This window comes from Alternaria conjuncta, assembly GCF_024043145.1.
Source record: "Alternaria conjuncta strain BMP 0040 chromosome Unknown scaffold_22, whole genome shotgun sequence".
NCBI classification, from domain to species: Eukaryota; Fungi; Ascomycota; class Dothideomycetes; order Pleosporales; family Pleosporaceae; genus Alternaria; species Alternaria conjuncta.
Window position 1 is genome coordinate 251,396 of NW_026250111.1, and position 19,478 is coordinate 270,873.

Genomic DNA, 19,478 nt, shown 5'->3' on the forward strand with positions numbered 1-19,478 from the left:
TAGCCGATTCTGCTGGTTGCTTGGCAGGTTTCAAAGAGCGCTGAGTGCATGGATGTGGCTCGAAGACGGAGTGGCTCACCGACATCACGTTATTGATGTAGGATGGCGGAAAGTTCGATCTCTTGAACGATTTCGATGCCAAAACGCGCTAGCACGGCGACACGTGCTCGCGCTGCAGAGGATCGAAGATCCTGACGCGGCAAGTGATTGGCGGGACGACAATAGCGCCGAAGTGGCGCCACGAAACCTCGATACGAAATTCCCCTTCGAGCCTTCCTCCACCCGCCAGATACCAGCTACTCGCGCTTCTTTCTGTGGCACTTTTCTGATACGCGTTTTTCACAGAGTCATGCAGAGGTCTATATAGACCGGAGCCTTGCAGTTGATCTTGCAGTAACAACGCGGCTGACGTCACGGTCTCAAAGGAATGGACCAAGGAGCTTCACGAAGTCCACCACCACTGCGTTCACTCCTACCTGCACCTGCCGGTGGAGTTCGCAGAGAATCTGTGGAGAGGCAAAAGGCTACACGTGTCAACGCTTGCGAGGCTTGCCGAGTTCGTAAGTCAAGAGCAAGTACATACATGCTGCGCCTTTGGTGCTTTTGCTGACCTACAAACAGTGCGACGGATTAAAGCCTAAATGCACTGCATGCGTGACGCGAGAGACTGAGTGTCGTCATGGCGAGACGGAATCACGGCAGTTCAAGCGTAGATACGAGCAGCTCAAAGAGAAGCGTACTGCCCAGGAAGAAGTATTCGATATGTTACAAAACCTACCGGAGAGGGACGCAGCCGGCATCTTTCGCCGCATTCGAGCCGGCGCAAATGCGGAGGCCGTGGTAAAGCATATTCAAGAAGGGAATATGGTCGCTGAGGCTTCTGATGTTCCGCAAGCGTCGTCGCGCTTTCACTTTCCGTTCCTGGATGAGATACCACCAAGCCTTCGGGACAGCGCTTACTTTCGATCACGGGTTTATGAAGTAATCGATGCATCTGACAGGGACATGGGTACTTCAGAGGCGCATCTTGCTCCGCAAGAGAGCAATTACTGGAGACCTTTGTCCTCGGCCAAGTTGGTTGACCCTCTACTTGAGGATGCACAACCGTCGCAATGGACTAGTGTTAGCTCCAACGATCGATTGCTGCGCAACATTCTCGAAAGTTACTTTGTCAATCAGTATCCAAGACAGTTCTTCTTCGTCAAGAATTATCTACTAGAAGACATGGTATCGAGAAGAGCTGAGTTCTGCTCTCCTCTACTCGTCAATGCACTTTTGGCCAAATCTTGTGTGAGTAAGTGTACACCTGTATCATGGATGGGGGTTCACTAACGTGCCATAGGTTAGTTCTCGACTGTTTGCCAACCAGACCAAGTTTTGGAATCCAGATAGCCTGCCATATCGATTCTTGGCTGAAGCAAAACGACTATGGGAACTAGAGGAGGAGCAGCCAAAGCTTACAACGATTCAAGCTGGCTGCCTCATTAACGCCACGATGAACGACTTTGGTCATGACAGGGTCGGGTTCTCTTACATGTTCAAAGCGCTCAGCATGGCACATCGAATGAGTCTCTTCACGCCTCGGTCATATGACAATAAACTTGAACACGCGAAATCGTTCACTGCTTGGGCCCTTTCCGCGTGGCTGTCGTAAGTACACTTGTTCAATATCATTCCTCAGCTAACTTCTGTCAGATTACAGAGCTACTACTACTTCAAGCCACCGTGCCTCTTGGATATCCCGGCAGATCCGCTTCCTGACGTCGATGGTAGATCGGAGTGGTATGGTCAGATGTCATTGCGTTATCCACCGGACGAGCAGACCTACTCACCCGAATTCGCCCATAGTATGAAAGCACTGTGCGAGTTGCGGGTCATCCAGAATGAGATCGGTGTCATGTGCTTTAGTCGCTCCAAAGAGTCTAGGAAGATGCCTTGGGGTGCAGCTCTGCATATCCAGGCAAAGTTGGAAGCCTGGTATGGAGGTTTGCCTGCCCAACTGCAACCCCGCTGTATCGTGTACCCCGCTCATCTGATGCTACAGTAAGTGGCCACGCCAGATGATCATGATATGAAAGCTAAGATATTTGCAGTTGCGAGTACTATGCGGCTCTGGTAACTTTGTTCCGGTCGCAAATTTCGTCTGGGAATGATGGCGTCCAGCTGTTGACGCAGCATCAACGCAACGCAGCTGAGCAAATCGTTACCCATGCAAGCGTTCAACTCGAGAGTATCTTGCGCTTATACTACCTCCGCCATAGTTTCGAGGATTACGACTCCACGCTTACCATCTTCCTGGCCCAGCTCGCCAACCTAACATTGGAGCCTCTTGAACAACTCGAACGAGATCCGGGCAACGCTCCCCCGGAAGTCAGCGAATCTCTCCTTTCGACACTCGTCTTATGCTTCGGTGGCTTATATGAGCAATCCAAAAGCGCCTACATCGCCGGTATCATGCTCATGATCATGAGAAAAAGACTGAGTGCCGACGTTCGCAACGCTGTCGGGCGTTATGTCTCGATCGAAGAGACGGATAGCGATACTGATCCAATGGACGAAACGGACCTAGGGTTTTCACATCCAATTCTTTCGGAACTCATACTGCCGGGTACAAGCCTCAGCGACGATCCAAAGTCGTGGAGATTGAAGAATTTGGTGGATGATCCTAGGAGGTATTCGGGGTAGCAACAGAATGGGATGCGATTAACGCGATGATATTGATATGCAGATATAATAGACGAGTGAGGAACGAAGCAGGCACTCTCGATACGTTTTTCGGTCATATGACCACATTGTTCCCAGCAAAGCTCGACCTAAAAGCTGACCTCGGGAGTGTCCAGCCCTTTGACCACGTGATGTCTGTCTGGGGGTTCTTCGGTCCTGCACTTCAGGTAGAGTGCGCGATCAATGTTGTTAGGAAGATTCGACGCGTCGAGGCCGCAGAGCAGCAAAAGTAAATGCTCGCCACACGGCCAGATCGAAAGGATCGATGACCCTTTCATTTCTCATGCCAGGAGACTACCGTATCTTCATAGTATATCGATATTGTGGCGCCGCGCTGTCATCGGGTTCAAACTCTCTGGTGTTCCATCGTTACCCGTAAGCAACACTACGGTATGATCTCCGGATGTTAAAGCGCCGTCGCGTTGCAGATGATGGACGCGACGCCGAAAGAAGATAAGGGAAGGTGCTGACACGGCAACTCCTCGCCTCAACCTCAGGTTTGGCGGTTTGAAGAACGCGAGTCAAGTTGTGCAATGCCTGCAAATGTCTCTCTTCGCAAGACTTGTTGGAATCCTTCGCTGTGTAGGACGCGATGCAGCCCTGGAGGCGTTCCAGAAGCGGGACAGAGAAGGATGCCAAGCCACTAACTAGTCAAGCGGGCCGCTGACGTGGTGAGACGCTCACGAGAAAACGACAGCTCGTTGACACGGCGATAGCCATACCTGGTGGACGAATTGTGAGTTGCCACCACGGTAAAAAACGGAGATCAGATGAAAGCGATGGAGCTGCATCCTCGCTCGTGCAGATGTCACAACGAACGGCCCACCACCTCGTTGGTTCGGCAGGGCCCCGCATCCGCGGATCCATCTGCATCACGCGCACAGACATTCGACAGAAGCCAAAATCAGGAGGCGGTGGAGAGTTTCAACGCGCGTCAAAAGCGCGAAGTTCCCGCCCCTCTTCCCGTTGCATTCCCGTTGGACCCACGACTTCCATTCAGGTACCAACGCACACGAACCGTGAAGAAGACAGCACTTGCAGCTTTGAACCTGTCCAGACAGCATCATGCCAGTGGACGAGTGGACTCCTAGTAAAATCACGTATGACCCACCCGAGAAAGGTCGCTTGGGGTATTCCGATCCTGTAGAGTGAGCATCTTGCGAGTAGTTACAAGAGCTCTCCAGCTGATCTCTTCCTATAGATACCATGACGTGACCGAACAGCAACAACCACACGTTCCCGCAAAGCGCGCCCGCCCTACGGAGCAAGAATTCTCCGTAAGGAAGAAGCGATTCTTCGACGATATACGACCTCTCCCAACCTCCCCGAACCAACACAAGTCCAAGAACAACTCCCGAAAAGCATCCTCCAGCAATCCGAAGTCGCGGTCGGCGTCTACCACCAAGCAGCGAGTGCACGTGGACCTTACCAAGGATGTAGACATGGAAAGCGTTGATGGACGTGTACCAGAAAGCGTTGATGGCGGTGTTCCAGAAAGCGTTGATGGCGGTGTTCCAGAAAGCGTTGATGGTGGTGTTGCATTGAGCAATGTAAGCGTTAATGGAGGCGTTTCAATCCCTCCTTCTGAAGCCGCTATGGACATCTCGTCTCCTGTCTCTTCGCGTGCGGCAATGCAATTCAGAGCCGAGCGTACTGAACTTCCGGAAACACCACTACAATCGAGACAAGACAAGGGCAAAGGCAAGGCTACTGAGATGGCGCCACCTCCACGGTTGCCCACGCCGGACTCCGAGGAAACACACTCCCCACCTCATCAACCTACGGAAAGTGACGTCGGAAGGATTGTCTACGCTTACCTTCGCGAACTTGGGCTGGATCTAATAAACCCGCAAAAGAGTTTGGCGAAAGCCTTCGATGCTCTAAGGAAAGAAATGGATGAGCCTCTAGACCTCAAGAAGTGGTGCTTGCCGGCAAGATTCGACAAAGAAGGGACAGAAGTTCCGTTCAGTGGCAAGCCATTCTTCCAAGTCCCCTTGAATATTGTCAATGAGCTTTCGGATGCGATTGCGCAGGGAAATTTCCTGGATGGAGAGTGGGCGCCCTTATGGGACGCCTTCGAGGAATTTTATCCCGACAAGCTGCCCGGTGCCAGGATGAGGGCAGAAAGGGAGGCTGCAAGTCAGAGTGCTTCTCAGCAGGTGCCACCACCAACGCAACCGAGGGCAATGAGGGATACTGCGAATCATGGAGCGGGGCCTTCTCAGCAACCAACACCGTCAACGCGACCAAAGGCAAAGAAGCGTGCAAGAACTGCTCGACAGTCTCCTGAGCCGGAAGAACTTCCATACGGCCCTTGGCTCACCCGTTGGGCTATGAGTTTGGGCCCAGAAGACTTCACGTTCCCTGGAGATTGCCCATGGGCATATAAGAAAGTCGTTAATCTGACCCACGAGGAACGGGTGGACATTGCGATGAAGTACCACAGCAAAGAGCTGACCGACATTATCGGGAGAAGGCAGTTCAACTGGTGCAAAGCAGCGCTTAGATATCATGGCTTGATTCGCTAGGGGACATATCTGCGCCAGAGCACCTGGATGTATGTCAACATGCGAACTGCATGTACGCAAAACTTGCTGGAAGCCTGGTCACCATCCTGGCAGTCCCCGAAGGCCGACTCCTTCGCTGAACAGCTTCACCGATGAGTCTGTGCTGGGTCGAGGTCGAACTAGTGGTTGTTGCAACGAGGCGGAGCTAGCGGTCAGGACCGTGCAGCGCTTGATTGTGGACTGAGGCCTAGTAGAGGCAGGCATGGTTGGAACAGTTCTCGATGTGAAGCCGACGGAGGCATTCTTGGCAGAGTTGCTGCGCGGATGAGCGGCAGCACGAAAGAGGCGGCGAGAGCTGGATGTTGCTGTCGGAGAGGCATGATTGCCCAGCAGGCGATAACGAATTTCATTGATTGATAATTTCTTGCTTTGGGATAGTGTTGTTCGTGTCTCGCTATCATTTACTAACTTGATAGATAGGCCGTCATCTTCTACTACGTGTTCGAACTTGTCGGCGAAGTCTCCAGATTTCTTGTGTTGACTGCTTGTGTTGACTGAGTCCTCTGGATAAGCGCCGCGCTACGCCATCAGCGAGCAGCTTCTTTAGTACTGAGCCCGCCTCCTATATCGTCGACCAAGCATTGTCTATCGGCATCATAATACCGCTGATCGTCTTTGCAGCATCAGACGCAAGGAATGCAATGCCCTGTGCGATATCGTTCGGGCCCACTGATCCGTATGGAAGATCGTCTCTTTCGAGACCTTGGCATAACATCTGCACGGGGCTGCTAGCTTGTCAGCGATGACAGGGTATCAAGGGCTGTAAGCCCTTACTTGTACATTTCCATTGCAGCCTGATCGACGTCCTCTTTCACCACAGACGAGCGGATGTTGGTCGGCACGGCTGAAACTCTTGTTAGAATAAGATCTTCTGAGTTCAAGGACTAGACGCGGTACTCACCGCCTGGGAGTACGGCATTACACCTAATACCGTCTTTGCGAAAGCGCCATGCGACGTTCTTGGTCGCACCGACAAGCCCATGCTTACTGGCTGTGTATGCGATGCCTGCCACTGCACCGGAAAGACTTGCATAACTACCAACATTGATGATGGCACCGCTTTCCTGGTCTTTCATACTGGGCAACACAGCTGCCATCATTCTGACCGGTACTGTGAGGTTGATGGTCAGGACGCGCTCCCATTCCGAGTCCTTGACTGTATCGGCGCTGCCAAAACCATCCATGATGCCTGCAACATTAGCCAGCACGTCGATCTTCGGTCCGTACTTTGCGATGCAAGCAGCTATGGCATCTTCTGCTGAGCCGGGTTTGCAAAGGCCGGTTTTGTGGAAGGTGAATAACGCTTTCTGGGTGACATCAAGGTCTTGGTCGAACGGCGACATATCGATGCCGAAGACTTGGGCTTTCTGTGATAGGAAGAGGAGGGTCGTCGCGAGGCCAATGCCGCTGCTGCAACCCGTGATGATGACATTTTTGTTGTCGAAAGATGTCATTGCGATGAGTATCTTCTATGTAATATTTTGACTGCACATGCCGCTCGCAGCAACTGGCGTTTTATGCATGCCTTGGATCTGTTCTTATGGCTTTCGCGAACACGTAAACACCGTATCAGAAGTTCGTCCTGATTCATATGTCCCGCAATCTAAATGCACACGAGATCAAATCGGGCTATTTGCGCGACCCAGCTGAACAGCTGGCCAACCAGAAGCTTAGCCGTTCGGGAACGATGAAAGCAGGTAGCATCGCCGAGCTTGGAGCGCGATCTATGGGGGCATTCAACCGACGTTGCTATTGCGTTCGCGCAACGACAGCAGAGATACTCAGTGAGTCCATCTTTGCATGAGGCAGAAGGCGATAGCCCAGCACTTTGCGATTGGCATACATCGCGAGCGTATCCAAGACCTCATCTGCATTTGCATGCAACGATCAGGTAGAAGCGACTCATTAGAGTGGCGGCTGTAAGCGGGAACAGCGAAACGAGTTATGCTTTTTCGACCTTTGGTGTGTTCCATGCCGACGGAGTTGTACCCGGGAGGATGCCCTCCGACAGCGACTGCTACGTACGCCAAGCTCCCCCAGGTCGCAACGCGTCTGCGCGCTCGAAGTCGCGTCACTTCCATAACTCCCACATCCTGCATTGTCCATAGTAACGATGGGAAATCTTGACAACTATCCTTTTAACTTCGAGTTCCCTGTAGGTCCGTACGTCGACAAAGGACGGCGTTTTCGGTCTTGGACGTTGTATGACGTCTTCTCAGCCGGTTCGTACATACCTTCCAATGTCTGCATCGCACTGACAAGCGAACTTAGACATGCCCGAAGAGGAATTCAAGGCTCTTGTAGACCTGCACTGTGCCGTCAGTCCGGATGTCTTTTACCTCATAGTCGACAATAGGTTCAGAAATACACTGCATTTCCTCAAGATGTGTTTGGCTCGCGATTTGGATTTCTACTGGGATATACGGCACCACACAACAAACCAGAAGCCACTGAAGAAATACTTCGACAAGATTTTCCTGCCACGTCTGCTTCACATGATGCGGAACTTGGCCACTGAAGCTGTCCGTTGCTGGGATATGGCAGTAGCGTGGTATATGACCATGAAATTGGAGTTGTTACACAGCGAAGACATATATCTCGACAGCAACGCTGATGAGGATCTCGATTGTTTCTTGCTTGAATCATTTTACGACTGGGACGGAAGAACACCCCGATATCGCCAGGAATCCTACTGCAGGCCGATACCGTTTGTCGGTGCCGCCCGGATGTGTGGATATATCCGAGAATGGGTAAGAGACATGCATGGTTGTCCCATTCACGACAAGTCCGAATGGAGCCCTGAGAAGTACGGACCTTCTGGGTATACCAAAGAGTCCTGTATGCAGTCTCAGTTCGTAGCAGCCTACAGCATCTTTGAACGCCAGGCTTATGCCGAAACCAAAAGAAAAGTGTATCACGTCATAGGGCTCAGGTTGCCGAGAGAGCTTACAGATATGGTGTTTGATTATGCTCTTGTGGCCGAAAGCATACCCAAGGATCTCCCGACATATGATGAGTTGGAACCCGACTTTGAAAAATGCGGAGAAGGTGCGTGAGCGACAACCAAGGAGTGGAATTGAGGAAAGCGAATCCAGTGGAGATGGTCGGCGACGTCACTTGGGAGATTGTTCGGCGATAAGCCGCAAAGCGAAGGGGTTGCGTTTTGATACTGTCTGGTGCTTGTATTGGAGGAATATCTGCGCTCCACCGTATCGAATGACAGTCTGCAACACAATCTTGCCGTCAATTGAGATGTTACCTGTCTTCAAGTTGCCCGGAGACGCCGAAGGTTGGCCAGCGCATGCTCCCAAATGAGATGTCCTGAACAAAAAGAGAAAGGCTGGATCTGACAACACGTCATCGTCGTCCAGATTCTACTCAAAACGTAAGCTGCACCGAGATTTGGGTGGGGAGTGGAGCAGCACGTCGCACAACAGCTGCCAGAGCTGGCCGATCACATGCTGGAGTATTTGTAAGTATCTTGTACTCGGCGAACAGGAAAGGTGAATTTTCAAGATGACGTCCCTGACGCTAACAGAAGGTGCCCTGCATAATCGGGCCTTTTCCATCGTAGCTACCCCGCATGTCGTCACATTGAGCAAGGTGCTGTCCAGTGGAAAGCTATCGAACTTTTCATAAAAGGTTTAAAGACAACGACTCTACGCAGCAACTCACCAAATCAAACACATCATACCTTCAAAATGTCTAAGCCAAACATTCTCTTCGTCCTCACCTCGCACAACAAGCTCGGTGACACCGGCAAGCCCACAGGCTGGTACCTCCCCGAGCTCGCCCACCCCTACCACGTCCTCCACAGCAAAGCCAACATCACGGTAGCATCGCCCAAGGGCGGTGAATCACCTCTCGACCCCGCATCCGTCGAAGCCGCGAAAGACGATGTATCCGTCAACTTCCTCAAGAACAACGAGCAGGTCTGGAAGACAACCCAGAAGCTGAGTGACTTCAAGGGCAAGGCGAAGGACTTCGACGCCATCTTCTACGTTGGCGGTCACGGACCCATGTTCGATCTCGTCGACGACGCGACCTCGCAACAACTTATCAGGGAATTCTGGGAGGCGGACAAGATCGTTTCGGCTGTGTGCCATGCGCCCGCTGTCTTCTACGATGCCAAGCTGAGCGACGGCAGTCTGCTTGTCGCTGGCAAGGAGGTTACCGCATTCACAAACGCTGAGGAGGAACAAGTTGGCCTCTCCAAGGTCGTACCCTTCCTGCCCGAGGATGCGCTGAACAAGGCCAGTGGAGGCAAGTTCGTCAAAGCAGCTGAGCCTTGGGGCGAGAAGGTCGCCATCTCTGGTCGCTTGATCACTGGGCAGAACCCTACCAGTGCCACAGCAGTCGGAGAGGCTATCGCAAAGGCATTGGGCATCTAAGGAGGAATCATCAAATGTAAATAAGGGCCATGTAGAACAATCTCTATCATGATTATACGAATGTTTTTCATTTACGAAGGGTATTATTTACATCCAATCTAACTTATCTCTCGTGATTCTCCCTTCAAACTCTTTCTCCTAGTCTAGGCCAGTTTAGACGTACATATACGTAACTTCCGTGACAGTCTCGTAGACGGTGGCTGGTGGGCAAGCAGCAGCGGGAGCGGAGTGCTCTGGTGCCACGGTGGTGACGGGAGCGGGAGCGGGAGCATGCGACTCTTCAACAGGCGCGTGAGAGGGCTCGACAGGCAGGTAGGTAGTCTCATAGGGCTTCTCAGAGGTCATGAGAGTGGTGGAAGCATGCATGGTAGAGTTGCCGTACGGGACGGTGGTGTTGAGGTGCTTGTGAGGGATGGTGATGGGGTATGCGGTAGCCGCTTCGGAGGTGGCGGTGGAAGTAGCGTTCGCAGTGGTGACAGGGATGTATGAAGAGATCATAGTAGATGGCTTCATCATGGTGGTGGTAACAGCTTCCTTGCTGACAGTCAAGGCCTCGGAGGAGGCTGGTACCACGACGGTGCTTGAGGTCTCGACCGGTGCGACAGTTGAGGAGACCTCAGGGGTAGGCGTAGGAGTAGCTGAGCTGACAGGCGCGGCCGATGAAGGCTTGACCAGGAGAGGTGTCAGCTTGCTCACGATCCAGTTTGATGCCTCCTCGGTGTAGAGCTCGAAGTAGTTCAGATGCTGAGCTACGTCATCTCCACCAGCGCAGACTGGGTCACCGCCGGCACAGTACGACCTCAAGACGGAGGAGTAAGTGTTCAAACGCTCAAGGTTAGAGCCGGTACGGCCCCAAGCTTGCTTGTCTGCTCCGTCGAGGACGTTGTAGACCTGGTTTGCAGTGTGCTTGACATCACCCCAGAGAAGGGCTGCCTTGACTGCCTGACCAGCTTGAGAGTTAGCATCGAGACCGGTGGTCTTGGTGTCAACGTCGCAGGCATCGGCGCCTCCGCCACTCAGAGTAGCACCGGCAACCATAGCACCTTGCGAGTAACCGTTGACGACGATTAAAGTATCCGGGCACTGGGCGTTGTACTCGGTGATTTGCCTGACCCCGTTGACGGCACCGTCCTGGATAGTAGGGCAGAACTCCACGCCGAGAGTGGCATCGAAGACGAGATCCATGTAATCGCAAGAGTTTCCTTGAGCCTCGAATTTTGCGCAGACGGTATCTCTGAAACCTGAGGTACGGCCATCGCTGTAAGGTGCGTCATTGCCGCGGGCCATGAAGATAGCGACATCGTTACAAGCTGCGGTAAGCTTAGGAGGAGTGGTGCCTTGGGCACGGGCAGCCAAAGGAAGAGCTGCAAGAACGGCAGTGGCGAGGCCCTGCTTCATGATGGTCGTGGAAGGCATATCGAAGTTCGTGAATAAGGCGTTGCGTGTTCGCTGTGACTCGCAGAATTTGATAGGCGAGTGGTATTAGAGATCGATAGATCTAGTAGCGAAGGTCGTGAGAGTGTGGAGTATTAATTATTAGAGAAGATATTATAGCATGGACTATATCCCTTTGATCTGATGTGTGGAGCGAGTGTCGATGGCCGAGCGAACGGACAAGTATTACACAAAGAGTAGAGCGTGATGGAGAGGGTGAAGAAAAGGCCTCAATCAACAGGAACATGCGACATGATATGCCGAACTGACTGTGGAGCCCCCCGTATCGAGAACCACCATCAGAGGCTTTGTGTAAGACCTTGGGGCGAACGGCCTCCTCGTGCAGGAGCGCATGCTTGCAAGCGCATGTATTTTGGAGGCTTCAATCGAACAGTCTGCGGCCCTAGCAACTTGGACTATTGTGTATCCACAGATCTCGTGTTCATTCCAGGTTAGCAGGGCGCCGCTAGCACAGGAGAGGCAATACAGTTCGCTCGCTATGACTCGTGCGGCATAGTCGGCATTACAACCACCGGCATTATCTCGTATCAGGTGTGAGAGATAGGATAAGGCTGCAACCGTTGACACCTCGTGTGCTGCAGATGTTATCCGGAGTGGAGAGTATGCAGTCGTTGAAGGTCTCATGTCCAACGCGCCCCTCTCTCGGGATCGTTGTGGCTGAGGAGAGAAAATTTGCGTAGCTCAATGTTGAGAAACTATGTCATGTTAGCTTTTGTGGTGGTCAGATCATTGTCCGTAGTGCGCGAAATCACAGGGTTCAATCGACACTACAATGATCTGAGACCCTGGCCTTTGCCAGATGCGCGCTATCATGCTCCTGAACCAGAAAACCGTTCTTCTGCCAACGTGCTGTTTCTGAACCGCCAAACCGGGTAGCCCCGGTTCTTTGGATCGCTGACAGGTGCATCTACATCTCTCGGGCCTTTCAACAGAACAGAGGCGTGTGTTGTCTGTCTGACTGTGCTTGGGCGATGAGACCAAAGGTTAAAGATTGAAGATGACGTTTCTTTTTTGCTCGGCGACGGATCGGCTTGAGAACACGAGCTCTGAGGCCACGAGACGTGTTGGCCATGGTTTACTGCGGGTTGCTGTATCGGTGGCGGAGGTGGAGATATGCTATGTGTATTTTGGGACGCTTGCACCTTCGCCGTGGGTCGAGATTCTCCCGAAAGTCGTGGATCGAGGAACTCGCTACTTGCGTTCGGCCTAGCGCCCGCTATTTTCAGCGATGCACGCCTTGCGATGACGAAATGCGGCAGGGATGGCCCAGATGCGAGGTTCTGCGGAGCAAAAGTGATTTTCGTGGCCGATGTGCCGCCCGTGTCGTCGTATCGTGGTTATCAGTGATGCCCAGGTGGAGGACACTGGAGGGGCTAACTCGATGTCACGTGTCTGTCGGCCGAAGTCTTCTTGGCTTCTTGGACACTTGAGGAACCTTGGCTCTAGCGAGACAGCGAAAGCCGGACACAAGCTGATACATAGGTAGCCCTCTACCTCGACTACAATGCCCCTAATAGAAAATCTAAAAACACAGTTCTAATCGCAGCTTTGCAGAGTATACATTGTGTTTTTCTGGAAATTTGTTTGCAACGTTGCGGTGCAGAAGGGGGGTGGTACTGTGCAAAATCCCTAGGTACCTAGGTATTTCCAGGCCTTCGCTGTCCTCAGCCTGCCAGAGCTTGGAGATATCTCAGTGCCCGCAGCTACCACTTGCGCAACGAAATCATTCATCTCAACAATGGCATTGCTGTCAATCAGCTACCCCAGGTCGTACACCGGAGTACCGTAGCGCGCCATATAGGGTCGAGTAGAGAGTGCTACCAACCAATCAAGGATGAGACGGTGTAAGCACGATGTTAAAAGCGTGATATAGTGTTCAAACGGTCTTAGGATAGTGTCTGTGCTCTGTTGTAGCCTCCAACACCATCTCGTCCCTAATCACTTAGGCAGTTGGTAGTAATTCCTCCTCTACCCTCGTTTGGGCGGTGAGTAAGCGCGTACAGCCCTCAGAAGTACCTAGGTAGCCTGATGACCTCTTAAACAGTGACTTCATTGCATGGCGCGGCCCTTTACGTGTGCATTCCACCATTGCTCATTTCGTCTCGAACCTTATTTGCTATTCGCCCATTCCGCTCCGAACTTTATTCCGCTGTTAGCTTGGTCATACAACAACGTAGGCGTATACCCAAGATCATCCTCGTTGTCGGTGATACCAAGGTCATCTTCACTCCGCATGGAAGTATTGGTCAAAGAAAACCATCAGAACCGAGCTGAGGGGCCCAAAATCGATACAGCCTGCCTATATGGGTGCACACAGCGACTTGAAACGGGTGATTGGGCACGTCCTGGCTCGCGAACCATCTAAATGAGGTCGAAGATGAGCGTGTATCAACTGAAGAGAGAGTCGGTGAAGCATGGACAACCACAGACCGTTGACCCCTAGCCAATACTACCTCACCGGTCGCGAAGACCACGAAAGCAAGAAGGCAGTGTCACACCGAGTAATCAAAGTGAAGCTGAAAGAAAGTTCAGCGGTTGGAATATATAATACCTTCTTCTGCTGGTAATCTTGTATCATCCACCAACTCGAACAGTTCCTTCAACCGCATCTACCATCTTCAAGACTACCTTCTCATTCCGCAAACTTCCACTCTCATCCAAAATGCGTTTCTCCATCGCCTCCACCACTGCCGTCATGGTCGCCCTCGCTGCCAGTGGAACCGCCTTCGTCATCGATACCTTCGGTGACCGTCACTGCGGCGGCAATGTCCAGCAAACTGTCAACATCTGGGACGACACCTGTGCAGCCTGGCCACAAGGCTTTGGATCCTTCAGGATCACGACCTGGGGAGGAAACCACCAATTCGCATACTTCTTCGCGCCCGACAGCTGCGGCAACCCTTCCGGAGCCATCGGATCGGGCTACGTAGACTCTACAACGTTCGATTACGCCCAGGGACGGTGCTACAATTTCAACGGGGCTAGTGCCAATGCGATTGCTTCGTACTACAAGGCCTAGAGAGATGTACACGATAGTAAGCTTCCAAAATATAAGCGCTAAAGTAGGGCTGACTAACTCGCGGCAGTATGGGAAGTGATGAGAAATGGTAGAAAGATCAGCTCTCTTGTTCTCAAGCAGATGTTAAACTCTCATACACTCTTTGAACAAGCTTTTGTGTGTTTGTCGAATAGAGTCTATCATGTAATAGCGATGTAATCAATCTCGATCCTATTACCTCTCCAAAATATGCTCTACACTTTGCGTGACATCAGCTGCCAACACATCAGCGTTACATCACATGAACCAGACAAGACACAGTGTACATACCATACCCAATATCCCTCACCACAGTGAAAGTCTCCCTCCCCAAACTCGTCGCCCAACAACCCAGAGAACTTACACCTCACTCGCACCCACAGTCAGCACCACAACCACCGTATGGCAATACTTCTGATCACAGAATAAACTCGTCGGTCCAGCCAAACGCACTGTAGAGCCACTTGATAACCAGAACATGCAGTCTGCGTCGGGTGCACAGCATTGAGCCAAGGTGTGAGAGTTTGAGAAGGTGGCTGTGTAGTCACAGGAGCGGAGGTCGGAGACTGCGTTGTAGTTGGGTTAGTGGAATCGGGTTACTAGATGAGGAAGTTACGGATCTGCTGAAGGATGAGGCGAAGCTTACATTGCCCATCCGTCGCGTCGATCCAACCGACTAGCGCCGGATCACTTCCGGATGATGTCTGCTGGGCTGCGAGCTCCGCGTGTGGGGTAATAAGTGGATTGGGTGGGTTCGTAAACGCTGCGACGAGGAAGTTGATGGCCATTGCCGTGATTGTCTTCATGTTGAATGCGTGCATATTGTTGGGTTTGGGCTGGGCACTCGATGTTTATGTGATTCGAAGGCGCAGCGGCATATGAGGCGAACGCGGTGTTGGATATATCGGCACCTGTTGCGTTAGGATGGTTCACCCATGATGCCACTCTATGAACGTTAGCCAAGCGATTGGGTTAGACATGAAGGAAGCGAGATGGCGACATCCGAACTGGAGATGAAACGTGGGTGAAGACGGTAAGAACGGTAAGATGCAGGTGGTGAGCAAATAAATAATGGTATCTCGATTACAGAACGGCGGCAAGCGGAAAGAACAATAAAAGCTGAAATATGGATGAAGAAAAGAGGACGAGTCTACAGCGCCGTACCCAATCGCGAAACGTACAATCGCAGAACGGGCAAGACATGAGGAAATATCGACGTGTTGCCGAATTATCCGAGCGGTGCAGAACAACATCGTCAGGCGCACTCGCCTCAATCCCGTTTCTCCGTTGCAACAGGCACATCCTGATGGCTCTCAGAGCCGCTCGCAATTTGCGATGCCGCTCGACCCGGAGTCGTAGGACCATATCCAGTCAGGACCTCCATATCCCCATCTGCATCGCTGAAATACTTGTAGTCCAAACCCCTCAGCTCATCATCCTCAGTCGCACGGATATGGCAACCAGGAATCCTGTTGATGATGAAGAGTAAGATGACGGAGACGACAAAAGACCATGCGGCGCATGTAGTCGCAGCAGCTAGCTGGTAACCCATCTGTTTCCAGTTTTTGGCCCACCAGCCGCCTTCGTAGGTGTTGCTTACGCCGTCCATGGCGGGTACGTAGGGTGCGGCGAAGAAACCGGTCATGATGTCGCCGACGTAACCGCCGACGCCGTGGATGGCGAAGATGTCGAGGCCCTCGTCGATGCCGAGGAGGTATTTGTAGCGGACTGTGAAGAAGGATGCGCAGGAGGTAAGGGCACCGATCAGGGCTGCGGTCTGGACAGGCACAAATCCACAGGCTGGTGTGATACCGACGAGACCGGAGATGATTCCAGAACAAAAGCCGATGATAGAGAACCTGCGGGTGAACATGTACTCCAGAAGGACCCAGGCTATTCCGCCACCAGAGGCGGCGAGGTTGGTGTTGCAGACGATGTAGATGGAGCGAAGGGAGAGGTTGGCAGTCGAGGCGCCTACAGATTGTCAGTACACTGCCTCAACATCTCGACATACAGCCTTTACTCACCATTGAAAGCAAACCATCCAAACCAGATCAATATCGTGCCAAGCCCAACAAGGAAAGGGCTATGAGGCTTGAAGTGCGGTATCCTAGGGTGATGCGACTCTTTATGCGGATCAACGCGCGGCCCCAGCATAACGGCCCAAGCCAGAGCAGAGAAACCGGATGCGATGTGTACAGGACCAGAGCCAGCGAAGTCGAGAACACCAAGCTTGTAAAGCCAACCACTAGGATTCCACTCCGCATGTGCTAGCACGTAGTATACGAACGTGGTCCAGCAGAGCAGGAAGAGCATCGAAGGAAACAAGCGTCCTCGCTCAAGCATCGCTCCTGCCAAGATCATCGCGGTGCAGGTAACGAAAGTGAACCCAAATGCAGCATAGAGTATATCAGGGATATCGGCGTTTGCGAGCGACGGTGAAGCGAGTGTGTTGTGTAAACCTGCTTTTGACAAATCTCCCAGGAAAGGGTTGGTTGTATGCGACTGGTAGAGTGAGTAACCGTATACCCAGAACTGGATGCCGACGGCGCAGGCGCAGAAAAGAGATTGGAAGATCATGGTCAGCGCTGCCTTTCGGCGATGCATGCCTGCGTAGAGGAAGCCGATGGCGGGTGTGATTTGCCTATCACCATCAGTATGTTCCGATTCCTACATGTATGGAAGTGTCACATACCAACATAGTACTGTGCTGACCAGCATCCAACACAGATCGCCCTTGTCGTAGAGCGCATTGAGATCAGTTGTCATGACGTCTCCTCCATTGGGATCGACAGCATAGTCCGGCCATTCTGTGATGGGTGTCGGGGCTGGAATAGCCGCCATATTGACAATATGTTGTACGGTAAAGCACCAAAAGTCGTACACTCGGAGCAATTCACAGTACCGAACCCTCGGGGATCGACCACGTTTATATCCAGCGATCTCTTCCCTACGTACGTCTCGGTTGCACGAGCGCGCCATCTCATTCCCAGGATAACATGATATGCAACGCGTTGTTTCCAGCCAACCACAAACCCGTTAGCAGAACCACTGCCATGGGAAGGAATTATTCGCCGTGATCGGTATAGTGAGAGCCATTCAACGTTCCTTATCGTTCCACTTCCCCAGGACACTAAGGAGGAGTGGAGATGGCCAAGGAGGCGGAAAGCGGAAGCCAGCCATGTGTATCGCTTGGCGGAAGATAACGGGACGTGGGGTACCGCGCACGTGGAACCTGTCTCAACTCACCCATCGCAAGTGTCTCGCGACAACATCATCAGAGGCTTTCGGAAACGAGGTCCCAGCACTTGCGCATTCCCGTAGACAAGGTCTCGTTGTCCATGGCTTTGCTGGCTACCCACTTGCGGGTGGGCGGGCCCTTGCATGTAAGCTCGATATCTCCGGCCTTATCGGCGTCGATCCTGTACTGATAGGTATGCATGGTCAGCCTCAAATGGCTAAACACATGGACCAATGGCGGAAAGCTGGCAACAAAACGCGCTTTGCTCATGTCAGCGGCGCCGGCATCGAGATCAGAGATGTATTGCTGCGCCGACGTCTTGCGCTGCTGAGGCGTCTTGTGTGATGCAGTCAGCGTGTTCTGCGGAAATTGCCTGTATCACGGTCAGCGTACGCCCCAGCACTAGATAAGAAAAGCCGAGCAATGGGCCTATCATGAGACATGATATGATGCTGGACGGCAATGGGCGTTAGGCAGTACCCGAGCAGCCACCCAGCAGTGGCGCCATGATAGCATGCGTTTATTACGTACCACAGTGATGCGAGGAGACCTTCACGCAATCGTCAGCAGTGCTTTAGTATCGTAGTGCAAAGCTTACCTTTGGCGGGCCTCTGCTCTATCAGCCATTTACTGCTGCCGTCATTCGAGCGCAACTCTACCATGCATACCACACAGTCTTCTTCGGCTGCCTTCTTCTTCGCCACTTTCTTCGGAAATAGTGAGCAGTACGTGGATATAGATTTCGACTCTCCAGTAGGCGCCGGCAGCTTCCGCTTCTTGGAATCCTCGACAGGTGGGCTATCAAGATCATCGTCGTCGTCTTCCGTTTCTACATTTGACTTTGGCGTTCCAATAGCGAAGTACTGCGAGATAGTGTTTGTTTGTTTCGTGGTGGCTTTTCTCTTTTTGTTCGCTCGTGGCGGCTCGTCGTTCGTTGCGTCTTCAGAAACTGCAACCAAGTCTTCGGTATCTAACGACGCACACAGAGAGCATGCGTCCTCGATGTCAGGTATTACAACCGCCGACTGGCGCTTGTCAGATAACGCCTTTCCTTCGCTGTAGGCTCTGCATGTCGACTGAATAGGACACTCGTCACACCTGGGTCGCGGCGTACACAAAGTGGATCCGAGTTCCATAAGCGCTTGATTCCACAGTCCGGGCACCTCACTCGTCCGCGTTTCCGGAAAGTTAGAAGCATGTTTGATTAGTCGATCAGCCATATCCCAAAGAACGTCTGTAGCCTTCTTATCTTTGACATCCATGTACAAACCCAGCTGTCGACTGAGCACGCGCGCCACGTTCCCGTCGAGGACAGGCTCTGCTTCACCGAATGCGATACTAGACACCGCGCCTGCGGTATATCTTCCAATGCCGGGAAATTCCTGTAGCTCCGTAGCACCACTGGGGAGTGCGCACGAAGCACCAGCAGATTTGGCAATCATAGCCTTCGCACCTTCATGAAGACGTGTTGCACGTGAGTAGTAACCCAGACCCTTCCATACGGAAAGAACATCATCATGGTTCGCTTCGGCGAGGTCTTGAACCGTGGGCCACTTTTCGACCCAATTGTTGAAGTACGGTATTACTGTCGACACGCGAGTCTGTTGGAGCACTATGCAATTGTCAGCCAACGGTTCATCAAACCTCCAGAGACGCGATCGCGAACAAAGCACGTGACACCGCGTTCACGCGTCCAATCGCAAAAACTCCACCACAAGGAAGCATATACTCACTAACTTCCGAAACCCAAACCTCATACGCCCTCTTCGACAAGACGCGTCCCAGCTCTTCCTTATCTTCGTACTCTTCGGGGTCGATCCATTTCTTCCTCCACGGCATACTACGCGTCTCCGCAACGCCGTGGAACCAACTCAACAACGCGTCGCAATCTGATCGACTGTCCAAAAGAAGCGGGTAATGGTAAGACGCATCATGTGCGCGTGCAGGTGGTATTGCTGGCGTCAGAGGTGTTGCGGGAGGTGCAATGATGGATTTGCTGGGTTTGCTAGGTTTGCTACTGGGCTTGGCGACCGTGGTAGCCTTCTTGCGCGGGGCCATGGCGC

At 52.4% G+C, this 19,478-nt stretch overlaps 8 protein-coding genes across 8 annotated transcripts; 4 read left to right on the forward strand and 4 right to left on the reverse strand.

Moving 5' to 3' along the window:
* Nucleotides 1-1,005: 1,005 nt before the first annotated feature.
* On the forward strand, nucleotides 1,006-2,685 carry J4E85_010309 (uncharacterized protein; the record flags this gene model as incomplete). The annotated part of the gene is made up of 4 exons (XM_051474521.1): nucleotides 1,006-1,290; nucleotides 1,343-1,650; nucleotides 1,696-2,043; nucleotides 2,094-2,685. The coding sequence occupies 4 exons, from the start codon at nucleotides 1,006-1,008 to the stop codon at nucleotides 2,683-2,685; spliced, it is 1,533 nt and encodes a 510-aa protein (XP_051321711.1).
* A 1,634-nt stretch (nucleotides 2,686-4,319) lies between these two features.
* Nucleotides 4,320-5,252, forward strand: J4E85_010310 (uncharacterized protein; the record flags this gene model as incomplete). Its single annotated transcript, XM_051474522.1, has 1 exon — nucleotides 4,320-5,252. One exon carries the CDS (start codon nucleotides 4,320-4,322, stop codon nucleotides 5,250-5,252), a length of 933 nt encoding a protein of 310 aa, XP_051321712.1.
* Nucleotides 5,253-5,853: 601 nt separating this feature from the next.
* On the reverse strand, nucleotides 5,854-6,745 carry J4E85_010311 (uncharacterized protein; the record flags this gene model as incomplete). The annotated part of the gene is made up of 3 exons (XM_051474523.1): nucleotides 5,854-6,016; nucleotides 6,066-6,135; nucleotides 6,193-6,745. The coding sequence occupies 3 exons, from the start codon at nucleotides 6,743-6,745 to the stop codon at nucleotides 5,854-5,856; spliced, it is 786 nt and encodes a 261-aa protein (XP_051321713.1).
* A 2,247-nt stretch (nucleotides 6,746-8,992) lies between these two features.
* J4E85_010312 (uncharacterized protein) lies at nucleotides 8,993-9,682 on the forward strand (the record flags this gene model as incomplete). Its single annotated transcript, XM_051474524.1, has 1 exon — nucleotides 8,993-9,682. The coding sequence occupies one exon, from the start codon at nucleotides 8,993-8,995 to the stop codon at nucleotides 9,680-9,682; it is 690 nt and encodes a 229-aa protein (XP_051321714.1).
* A 153-nt stretch (nucleotides 9,683-9,835) lies between these two features.
* J4E85_010313 (uncharacterized protein) lies at nucleotides 9,836-11,080 on the reverse strand (the record flags this gene model as incomplete). The annotated part of the gene is made up of 1 exon (XM_051474525.1): nucleotides 9,836-11,080. One exon carries the CDS (start codon nucleotides 11,078-11,080, stop codon nucleotides 9,836-9,838), a length of 1,245 nt encoding a protein of 414 aa, XP_051321715.1.
* A 2,719-nt stretch (nucleotides 11,081-13,799) lies between these two features.
* Nucleotides 13,800-14,156, forward strand: J4E85_010314 (uncharacterized protein; the record flags this gene model as incomplete). The annotated part of the gene is made up of 1 exon (XM_051474526.1): nucleotides 13,800-14,156. One exon carries the CDS (start codon nucleotides 13,800-13,802, stop codon nucleotides 14,154-14,156), a length of 357 nt encoding a protein of 118 aa, XP_051321716.1.
* Nucleotides 14,157-15,444: 1,288 nt separating this feature from the next.
* J4E85_010315 (uncharacterized protein) lies at nucleotides 15,445-17,018 on the reverse strand (the record flags this gene model as incomplete). The annotated part of the gene is made up of 3 exons (XM_051474527.1): nucleotides 15,445-16,148; nucleotides 16,202-16,818; nucleotides 16,870-17,018. 3 exons carry the CDS (start codon nucleotides 17,016-17,018, stop codon nucleotides 15,445-15,447), a joined length of 1,470 nt encoding a protein of 489 aa, XP_051321717.1.
* Nucleotides 17,019-17,451: 433 nt separating this feature from the next.
* J4E85_010316 (uncharacterized protein) lies at nucleotides 17,452-19,473 on the reverse strand (the record flags this gene model as incomplete). The annotated part of the gene is made up of 4 exons (XM_051474528.1): nucleotides 17,452-17,788; nucleotides 17,947-17,965; nucleotides 18,014-19,027; nucleotides 19,149-19,473. The coding sequence occupies 4 exons, from the start codon at nucleotides 19,471-19,473 to the stop codon at nucleotides 17,452-17,454; spliced, it is 1,695 nt and encodes a 564-aa protein (XP_051321718.1).
* Nucleotides 19,474-19,478: the final 5 nt, after the last annotated feature.